The sequence below is a fragment of the Apaloderma vittatum genome, unplaced genomic scaffold (genome assembly GCF_000703405.1).
Source record: "Apaloderma vittatum isolate BGI_N311 unplaced genomic scaffold, ASM70340v1 scaffold4413, whole genome shotgun sequence".
In the NCBI taxonomy this organism is placed as follows: domain Eukaryota; kingdom Metazoa; phylum Chordata; class Aves; order Trogoniformes; family Trogonidae; genus Apaloderma; species Apaloderma vittatum.
This window is the reverse complement of record NW_009707375.1, coordinates 1-11,101: the sequence shown is the minus strand read 5'-3', so window position 1 is coordinate 11,101 and position 11,101 is coordinate 1. Positions and strand designations below refer to the sequence as shown.

The 11,101-nt window shown below is 40.6% G+C and overlaps 1 protein-coding gene across 1 annotated transcript in view; it reads left to right on the top strand.

The window, feature by feature from the left end:
- LOC104271478 (LIM and senescent cell antigen-like-containing domain protein 1) overlaps nt 1-7,404 on the top strand; it is a 21,274-nt gene extending 13,870 nt beyond the window's left edge. Inside the window, exons 6-10 of the mRNA XM_009866159.1 lie at nt 1,103-1,253; nt 2,062-2,154; nt 4,062-4,110; nt 6,246-6,321; nt 7,149-7,404. Of these exons, the coding sequence (XP_009864461.1) occupies nt 1,103-1,253; nt 2,062-2,154; nt 4,062-4,110; nt 6,246-6,321; nt 7,149-7,263 (484 nt within the window). The 3' untranslated portion in view covers nt 7,264-7,404. The remainder of the gene's footprint in view (nt 1-1,102; nt 1,254-2,061; nt 2,155-4,061; nt 4,111-6,245; nt 6,322-7,148) is intronic.
- The last annotated feature ends 3,697 nt before the right edge of the window (nt 7,405-11,101 follow it).

Genomic DNA, 11,101 nt, shown 5'->3' with positions numbered 1-11,101 from the left:
CCACAACTCTCTGGACTCAGCCATCCAGCCAGTTTTTCACCCAGTGAAGCATATGTCCGTCCAAGCCCAGAGCAGTTAATTTCTCTAGGAGAATTCTGTGGGCAACTGTGTTGAATACCTTACTAAAGTCAAGATAAATGACATCCACAGCCTTTCCTTCATCCAGCAAGTGGGTCACCCAGTCATAGAAGGAGATCAGGTTTGTTAAGCAGGACCTGCCCTTCACAAACCCATGCTGACTGGGTCTGATCACCTGGTTGTCCTGCATGTGCTGCATAATGGAACTCAGGATGATCTACTACATCAGCTTCCCTGGGACTGAAGTCAAACTGACAGGCCTGTAATTTCCTGGATCATCCTTCTTTCACTTCTTATAGATGAGTGCTATATTTGCTGTCTTCCAATCAGCTGAGACCTCTCCAGTCAGCCAGGACCACTGATAGATGGAAGAGAGCGGCCTGATGAGACAGGCTGGCCAGAGAAGTTGTGGGGGGTCCCTCTTGGAGACTTTCAAAACCCGCCTGGACGCGTTCCTGTGTGGCCTGAACTAGAGGATCCTGCTCTGGCAGGGGGGGTGGACTAGATGATCTCTAGAGGTCCCTTCCAACCCCTGACATTCTGTGATTCTGTGATTCTATGATAGGAGATTCTGCAACTGGCAGTGAATGATTGTAGCTAGCTCATGTGGGTCCCTAGTGTTCTTTCTCTGAAGCTTGATACAAGGAAAATGTAGTAGATGTGGAAGACTACACTCTGCTTTCAGTTGTTGTTATGCAAATCTAAAATAAACTGGTGATAAGAGTGCCGGAATATAAATCAAACATGGTTTGCGCACACATATTTGTTCTACATAACCAGAACGCAGAATGACAACAGCTCAGCAGCTGTTTTCAGAGACACTTAGTGCAGCTCGCTTAGCAGCCTGTTCTCAGTTCACTGTGATCAGTCTTGAACTACGTCATGTTTGATGCCACTGCTGTAGCACAGATATGATTTCTAAAGCAAATGCTTTAAAAAAGTATTAAAAGTATTGTTTTTTTTCAGAAGCTCTGCGTTGTTCAGTGCCTTTATTCATTCTCTCAATTCATTCACTTTTGAACAGGAAGGAACTTACTGCTGACGCTCGTGAGTTGAAGGGAGAGTTATACTGCTTACCCTGCCATGACAAAATGGGTGTCCCCATCTGTGGGGCGTGTAGAAGACCCATTGAAGGCCGGGTGGTGAATGCGATGGGCAAACAATGGCACGTGGAGGTAAACATCAGATTATCTATATATTGTCTTTCACAAACATAAACATTAACGTACTCACCTGTGATTTTGCTGATCACTTTCAATGGAAGGATTAGTAAAGTAGGTAGCAATGATTAGTAAATGCCTTCAATTAATCCCATCTTCAGCCTTCTTGTGGCTGGTCTTCCACTGTGAAGTAGGAGATTTTTACCACCTGAGAGCGAGCTTTGACTGTGAAACTAAAATCAGTGATCAAAGAAAGCCCTATGAGGTCCTTAGAGAAGAAAATGTCAGAGTGCAAAGCAGTACACGTAGAAAGGCAGTAAAATTCTGTGGCCACCATAGTGTCTTCTATAGTCACCTATGTGTCTTCCACAGTCACCTGCCATGTAAATATCTCTAAAGCACTTTATGTGAGAGTTACTATTTCAACACCATGTATAAGATTTGGTTCCACATCTTCCATTTAACTTAGAAAGATGAACAGTTTATTCCTTTTGTTGTTTGGAAAATTTCCAGCAAACGCTTCCTTCACAAGAGTGTAATGATGGTGCAAATTATTTAAAATCTCTTCATTCTGTTCATTGATAACATACAAAAATCCCTTTGATTGATTTTTTCATAACTTTTGCATTTAAATGTTGAAGACGTTAAAAGAAACGTTATTTTAGTGGTCTAAATGTAGAAACAAAAGTTTTAACCCTCCTTTTCAAGATGGCACAGCTAGCTCAGTAGACTTGAGTCATGTTCACAAAACTTGGTTTGCTTTCCAGATAAAATACTATTATGTCTAAATAATAAAAAAAAATGTATGTCATTTTCTTTGTAGCATTTCGTTTGTGCAAAATGTGAAAAGCCATTCCTGGGTCATCGTCATTACGAGAGAAAAGGCTTGGCGTATTGTGAAACTCACTACAATCAGGTAAGGTTGTGTGTTTTTAAAAATGGTGTTAATGAGTGAACTCATAAGGAAGAGGACAATCTCTTTTTAGTGGTACCCAGCAATAGAACAAGAAATAATGGGTTTAAGTTAGAACATAGGAAGTTCCACCTCAACGTGAGGAGCAACTTCTTTACTGAGAGGGTGACAGAGCACTGGCACAGGCTGCCCAGAGGTTGTGGAGTCTCCTTCCCTGGAGACTTTCAAAACCCGCCTGGACGCGTTCCTGTGTGGCTGCCCTAGGGGATCCTGCTCTGGCAGGGGGTTTGGACTAGATGACCTCTAGAGGTCCCTTCCAACCACTGACATTCTGTGATTCTGTGATTCCATGATTAATTGGTTTTATTAGACAGGGATAGAAAACCATGGATGTTCTTCTGTTGTCTTTTAGGCACCTGTAAATGTAATGCCACTTACCACTTAGTCTGGTATTGAGAAAAGCCTCTGCAGGTATTTCAGAAAGGCTAGCCAGCACAATCTGTATCGTGAGATCTTATGAGCTTTTATGTGTCTGTGAGATCAGAGCAGTTAATGAAGAAGCTAAAAGCAGTTTATGAAGTTCTTTACTATGAGGGTGGTGAGCCACTGGAATGGGTTGCCCAGAGAAGTTGTGGATGGCTCATCCCTAGAAGTGTTTAAGGCGGGTTGGATGAAGCTTTGAGCAACCTGGTCTGTTGGGAGGTGTCCCTCCACATGGCAGGGGAGTTGGAACTGCATGATCTTTAAGGTCCATTCCAACTCAAGCCATTCTATGATTCTATGAATGACACCCAGTCTTTCCCAAGAAGTTAAAGAAGATTTGCAACTCAGCAGCTGCGGTTTGAGATGCTGTCCTTAAGAAATTAAAGACGCTGTACTGTTTAAGAAGCCTTAGGTTTTCCCTGCAGCTGCTGCTCTCAGGTGACTGTGTGTTAGCATAGACTACGTCATCCCGTGTTTGTTAACCCATTCATTAGATTGCTGAAGACTGAATTTGTCAGAGGACACCACCTAGTGACAGCTCGTATTTTTATAGGAGTTACCTACCATGGGACCACCTACCTCTCTCTAGACTCCCTTAAATGTGTAGTCCTGCACCACGACGTACAGACCTTTTTTAATTGGAAGCTATCTGTGTCATGCCATGTCCACCTCTTTGCTTATATAAATATAAGAGTAGGGAGTTGTAAGGCACCTGCTAATTACAGATGGATTCTTAATTTGTCAGTGATGAAGGGCAGATGATGGAAATGTTGCTGGCATAGTTGTACACAATAAATGCTGGGACATTAGCAGTAATAGCATTGCAGCAGTGCTGGGGCAAGTGCTTCTGCCAGAGAGGAGCTGTGTGTAGAGTGGATGTCTTTTACTATATTTAGAAAAAATCCATGAAATTTTGCGTGCTTCTTGATTGTTCTATTGGTGGCAAATGTTAAGCCTGGAAATAGAATGAATGAATTTCAGCCTAACTTTTCCTTTTCTTTTTTATTAAATAAAAACATTTCCTTACAGTTTTTTACCAGAAACAGCAATATGCTGGTCTCGTCAGGCATGTAAGTCCAAATGTTAAATTGGCTGATTAGTGACATTGCGTATGTGGCATGAGCTGCAGTATTTCAAATGTTCAGGATCAGAAAAATGTTAAAACAAAATTAAATCATATTTACAGAGGATCGAACAGTTGTGAACAAATGTTTTCATCTTTAGTATTATAAAGACGTTTTGCGATGAGATCAGGCAAAATGTACTTGGAAAAGCAAACCAGACTTGCCAGCATTCTCTTTTACTGAAATAAATAGGAAAGCTATTGTGTCCATCAGCTGAAATATAGTTATTTTGTTAGTTTGAGAAGTTACCCTCCATAAAAACAATGCATTAAAAAAAAATCGTTACTTCTCTTTTGTCTTTAGCTATTTGGCGACGTTTGCTTCCATTGCAACCGTGTGATTGAAGGAGATGGTAAGTGCTTTTCCAGCTGTTTGGAAGTGTTCTTTGAAAGTGGAATCAAAGGGAAAGTAGACCCCTGTTGCATCCTTGATTGTTCCCATTAATACAAGAACAGCAATTCTCTTGGTCAGAAATAAGTTTAGAGCTGATTAGCCAAAGACCAAGTGGTAGGAAGACCTTACAGCCAGTGTTTCATGGTGGTAGAAGACCACCCAGTAGCTGAAGAGAACCGTGAACAACTGGAAACCCCTTAGTGCCAGGCAAAGGCCAGGGATGCTGAGGGAGATGCACAGAAGTGATTTCCTGCGCCACCAACTTCAAAAAAGAACACCGGCAAAGGTGAGAATGACCACACAGGCATCTCCTCAGGTGAATTTAGGGGTGATGAACCAAGTCTGAAGTAGATATTGAAAGACATGCCTAGCTCCTAGTTACCATTATGTCATTTTGGTTCCTAGAGGTAAATACCTATATATCATAGGCACCTGTCTTTTGAAAATCTAGGCTGATGATAATGTCACAAAACGAGGAAAGATCATACTTGGAAAGATGTGTCCTGTAGACGTAGAACTGGAAGCAAGTGGATGAAGTTTGTTTGGGTTTTTCTTCTTTGGTTGTTGGGTTTTGGGTTGGTTTTTTTGGGGGGGTGGTGGTTTTGTGGGATTTTTTTGACAACCAGCTATGATAAAATGCCAAAATCAAATTATTTTACCTGAAATAATGCAACATTACATGCCTATTTGCTCCTGCTTGAAGTACATACTATAACATTGATTTTAGCCTCACCTAAGTCCAAAGCCATTAGCAAAGTAGGAGGAAGCCTCTAGTGTGTAAAAAAAGAGACATAAACTAGTTTATAGTCATGTAACTACAGGGTGAGACCTACATTCCCGAGATGTGCTCTTGCCACATTTTCTGGACTGGACTATACCTGCAGAACGACATTACAAAACATTTTTTTTGTCCTTCTCTTCAGTAAAATCCTACTAGAAGGAGCAGAACTGGAATTTGAGGTGCATTAATAAATTCAGCCTCATCTAATAACTACATCTCTGTATGATCCTAACCTTTCAACAGAGAGTCTGACATCCATATTGTATGTTTTGGTCTCTGAACTGAACAGAATGCAGTAATTTCTTTATTTTCAACGTACGTCTTCAGTTACATTTCTTCTTCCATTTCGGTGCACAGATTTGACACTGTTGTCACAGATTATGAGTATCCAATATTGTTCTCTCTCTGGTCAACCAGACATCTGTGGCAGCAGCTTTTCAGGACAGTGTCTATGACTGTATTGCAGAGGTTGCTTGGGAGAGAAGACTTTCATCTGACTAATATTATTTTGGCAAGCAGTGGAATAATTATGCATCCGTGGACGTGCTTGCCTCATAGTGTGGGAAAAAAGCTCTGTGTAGCAATGCTCTAGTTCTGTTTATTGTTGACAAAGTACTGTATTTTATAAGAAAAAAACCCATTTTCCTGCATCTACTAACTTTAGATTAAGAAGACAGGCAAATTTTGGCAGGAAAAAATAGGAAGGTATATTGAAAGAGAAGATGAACAGAAAGTGGATTGAGATACCGAGCAAAGAGAAAATAGTTACTTTCTCTCCAAAGCAAACAATAAAAATATATCCAGGTTTGTCTTGATTGAGTAATTTATCCCAGGAGTTCACAATTTTTTTCACCTTGGTAGCACTGATTTTCCATCAGTAAACCCTGATGGCTGGCTTCACATTATTTTCTTCAGCTGGGCAAGTGCTGCTGTTGATGGCACTGCCATAAACACGATTTTGCTGGATTGCTCTTCAGCTGAAAATGTTTTCCTGATGAAGTTGGAAACACGGTCTTGTAGAACAGTTGTTTGAGGCCGGTATGTGATGAGATGAGGTGGAAGCAAGAAGGAGGCAGGACAGGCTAGAATGGTCTTTGCTTCAGAGACAGCTTTATCAATTCTTCACAGCCCTGCCACGCTACACTCACTTGTGCCTCTCTGGTCTTTCCACATTATTTTTACGGTCCTTAATACTTGATAAAAGAATCGAATGACTGTTCTTTATAGCTCACAAATGCATGAGCTTAACATTTTTGTAATTACTTTCCTTTTTTTGTAATGCTAATGGTTTCTTTTTTCCCCCATCGCCCTAGTTGTGTCTGCTCTGAATAAGGCATGGTGCGTGAACTGTTTCGCTTGTTCAACTTGCAACACGAAGTTAACACTCAAGTAAGTTTATGGCTGTGTGATGCCTTCAAAGCGTATCAGTGGTTATTGTCAAAGTGTAGATGGTTCTACAGTGTAACTCTTATGGTATGAAAAACACACAAGACAGGAATGAGAAAATAGGTGCTTCTTTCTCTTGCTCTGCTTATTAATTTACAACTCTTTCAACTATCTGTTCAGGACTTCCTTCGCTTCGTTTTCTTAACTCATCTCCTTTTCCGCCCTTTATTTTTTCTGCGTTGAACTCTGAAGGGATAAGTTTGTTGAAATTGATCTAAAACCTGTCTGCAAACACTGTTATGAGAAAATGCCAGATGAATTCAAGCGACGACTTGCCAAACGGGAACGTGAAGCGAAGGATAAAGAGAAGCAGAAAAAGAAAAAGCCAATCTGTTTGTAAACTTTTCTTCCTTCTCACCACCACCTCTGCTCCTTTCTTCTTTGGTCAGTGCTAAGGATGCTTTTATTTTAAGATTTTGCATGAATTTACAGCAATCAAAACCAAAATATTTTTAGTGCAACTGCAACTTGAGATGTTAACTTGTTGCTCCTTTATCTTGTGTTTAGTCTGTTTAGCTCTACAGTTGGGTTTGAAAGGCTTTTTAAACTACACAGTTAATAAATAGACTTTTGGGTAAAAATGGCCTAACTTACTCAACAAGGTACTATAATTACATTCTACACTGTACAACCTTTTAAAAGTAACTTCATATATATATGTATAAACTGTAGCAGTAATTTTTTGCTAGAGCACATTCAATAGGACACATTTTTTTTTTTCACTCTCCCTGCTGCTAAAACTTTTTGTGTTTTTTGCTTTGTCATTTCAGGAATAAATTTGTTGAGTTTGATATGAAGCCCGTCTGCAAAAAGTGTTACGAGAAGTTTCCTCTAGAGCTGAAGAAAAGACTGAAGAAACTAGCTGAAACTTTGGGAAGGAAGTAAAGACATCATCTGCTCTCCTGTTCCTTTCTGAAAGGAATATATATGTTACTCGTGGGGAGTAGGGGCTGCTCTGAGCCTGCAGACAACAAATGATGACGTATGCCTTCTATCAAAATGCAGTATCTTAAGGTTCTCTGTTCTCTACACGTGCAGGCTTATTTGTTCATAAACAGAGCCCATATTTCCAAATTAAATTAAATACCCGCTCACCTGAAAGGCTTCTTACCCTGATAACGCAGTTGAACTGATGGCTTATTCTGCGCAGCAATGTCTGTGCAGCTTTACAGAGAGAAAATTTGCTTGTGAATACCTGCGAAAGCAAACCGTGCAGATGTGCCCAACTTTTTAGGGGAACGTATTGCCATTCATATTAACGAAAGTATTAACCTTCATATTAAGCATGCACACAAAACTCACCCAAGTGACTCGTGCAAGAAACAAACATACTTCGCCTTGTGGAAAAATTCACACTTGAATTTCAGGCCAGGTTGTCTCATTAAGAAGCCTCACTTCAGATGGTTTGAAAAGTATCAGATTTCCCAATAAGGTCACTGTAGAAATGACCTACTCCTGATGGATGATGCTTCCGTGATGAGTCTTTGTACATCAGGCTTAGCATGAAATACCTATATAAAATATGTATTCCTGTTGCAAGAAATGAGTGTACACAGAACTACTTGAATTTTGCTATATTTCACTCAAAATAACACAATAACTTTTATATATGCTTTTGCATTTTGTTTACTTTTTGTGCCTTATTCTGCTGGACCATATGCAACAGTGTTCCATTAAAAATATATATAGTTTTATTTTTTATGTCTTATTTTTATGCAGAAACTAAATACAAGGTATTTTAAAAGGATAACATACTTTGCCTTAATTATACAGGATGTGAGAAATATTTTATTTCAAATGTGAACATCTGATCTTAAAATTTAGTTTCTAGACTTCATTAATTTTCAGAACAATCCTGAAAATGTGTATTTTAATTAACTGGCAATATCACTTTTACACCTATGAGTGTAAATATACAAGGTTTGATCCTGCTAGGATCTATTTCTTTAGTCATCCTCAAGACCTGAGCTCATAAATCATCAAAGCTCTTTAAAACACATTCAATTGTTTTATACTATAGACTTCTGTCCACGCAAATATGTTTTTCTCTTCCCTTTCCTATAGAAAATACAGTTACTTATGATGTGTTGATGGTACTACATTACAAAGTATGCAAACATTTTTTAATTTTTTATGTTAGTGACTTAAACAGATTTTATGCAATTACAGTATAGGAAGTAAAATTTTCTTTCTTGTTTTATGAAAAAATAGTTGCTTTAAAACGTTTGCTTTCCAGTGTCGTCAATAAAGACTATGTGACTAAACCTCGTATTGGCTCTCTTAAATGAGTCCTTGAGAAGAGTGGGAAAGCAACTAGGCTCTCTTAGTTCCCTATGCTTTTACCTGTTACTGTATGAAAATACTTACTATCCTGATTTAAAGGAGCCATAGGCTTTCCTAAATATCCCACTGTAGTTAGTTCTTAGGTTCTTGAGAGAAAAAGCAGATTTTTTCACAAAGAACAGTTTGATTTTGGATATTTGCTGAATTGGCACAGTTGCTAGGTTTTCCCAAAGACAAATAACTTGTCTGAGTTTAAAACATACTTCTTCCTGTCAGTTATTTCTCTCTTTCACCATAATCAAACTTGTCACCCCAAACGTCCAGTTTAGTGCTAGGTAGGGTGGTTTTTGACTGTTTTCCCCTACGTAGTTATTTAATGTCATTAACAGTTCAGTAGCTGAATGCAGTCCTGACTGTGCTTGACTAGAAAACCTTAAAATGTCCCCAGAAAACATTTACATGACTAGCGTGGTGGTGCTGTCGGGATTTCGGATTGTGCCATGGGTTCAGTAGACTGTACTCAGCAGTGCTTCCTTTAAATTGCAATTCATTTCTCATTCTAGGCTTTTCACCTTACACTGACTGCGCATCTTTTCCTGACGGTCTTGCTCTGCCAAGCTGTGACTATCTCCACAGAAGGAGATTTCACAGAGCTTTGTGGGCAGTATGTTCCAGTGCTTAATCACTTTCATGATGAAATCTTTTCATTATTATTTTTGGAGTCCTATCCTGAGTCAAGGGCTCCAAATTCCCACTGCTCTCTTGGGAGCTGTGTTTGGAGGGAACTGCTATTGAAGTAATACCTCTGGACATTGTCGTGAAGAGGATTAATTAAAAGCAGTTGCAAAACAGAACTAGGTAATTAGGGAGCCAGACAATTACAGGTCTGGTGTTGAAGCTCACTTCCTGGCCTGCCAGTATTATAAATATTTTGCATAGCTGCACACACTTTCCTAAGAGGCAGATTTTATTACTGTTTTTCTACCCATGACCCTGCTAGGTCTTTCAAAAAGGCTGTGAGCCTGGGATATGGTAATGCACCCCTCAGAAGCTTTGCGCCTTTCCGCTGCATGGGATCAATCCTGCATAGGCAAGAGAGATTCCATTAGAAGCTCCTGCTTAGACTAACAGTAGGGAGTGCTTCAGAAAGCTCAGTGGATGTAGCTGCAGTGGGAAGAAGCTGCAGGTGGAAGAAGCTGCCGCTGGCAGTGGTGAGCCTACCCCAGCAGGTAGGTAGTGAGCTAAGCTGAGCATGGTCAGGTTGCAGGGATATCACTGGAGTCAGCTGCTATCCTGCCTGGTGAGCTGCCCTCCTGGTGGTGGGACAGCTGGGGACAACACGGGAAGTGCCAGTTCCACAGACATGGGCAAGAGACAGTGACGACTGTCAAGGCACTGGACCTTGTCAGTGTGAAGGCAATTTCCCATGCCTCCTTGCCAGCTGGAGAGCAGTAACCTCCTCTGGTGAGCCAGCTGAGCCAACTCCAGCATTCTTCTCTGCACTTGACTTGTGTTACTTAGCCTGGCAGATGCTGATGAGTTGTTTGGCAACCTCTGTTGTAGATACCATTCATTAAAGTACAGTGAAAAAAAGGTCCTAATTCTCTAGAGGACTAAATCCAATGTCTAAATAAATCACCATCGATAGAAGAAATAATAAAAGAGAGGGTTAATTCTTTCAGTCAGGGTGTTACATGGCTGCTGCTGGTCTCCTTACAGGAACAAATTGGCCGTTTCCTTATTTTTCCTGAAAAGATAGTAAGAGCTGCATGGATGTCAGTACTTTTTAGGTCTAGCAGGAATCCCACAGGTGCCAGTGGGTTGCTTCTGACTGAGAATTAGACATTTCTTCACAGAGACAGATGCCAGCGGCATTATTTTGACCAGAGTGTCTGAACCGGCAGAAAAGATGGGCAATTCCAGCAAGCAGACTCTGAGGCTGCCTGATGGGAATTACACCATGGGGCCACAACCCCAAAACCACCAAACTCGTACAACTGCAGTTTGCAAATTCCTCCTTTCTTGAGGGTTGCTGATCTTGCCATCTTTTGATCCATGTTCCCAGCAGCACTTTAGAATGATAACAGAGTGTAATTATGCCACTGACACGCTAGTGTCTGGAAAACAAGGTTTCTCATCAGAGCTATCACAGTATTTGGAAACTCATTTCCTAGAGCACTGGATCTCGGTGTTAAGGCCCATGCTTCTGGATTAAATTTACAGCTGCTGTGAACCACGAGACAGCTTTAGTTAAGAAAACACCAAAGCTTGGTTTCACGTTAAGATTCTCTGGGACAGCATAAGGCCCATCCACGAACAGAAGCTGGCCTAGTAAGAGCGGAGCAAAGCTCGTTTGACGCTTAAAATTTAGGGGGACACACAGGCAGGGCAGCTTGCCTTCCCCAGGAGGCCACCAGCACTTGAGCCGTGCCCTCACCCC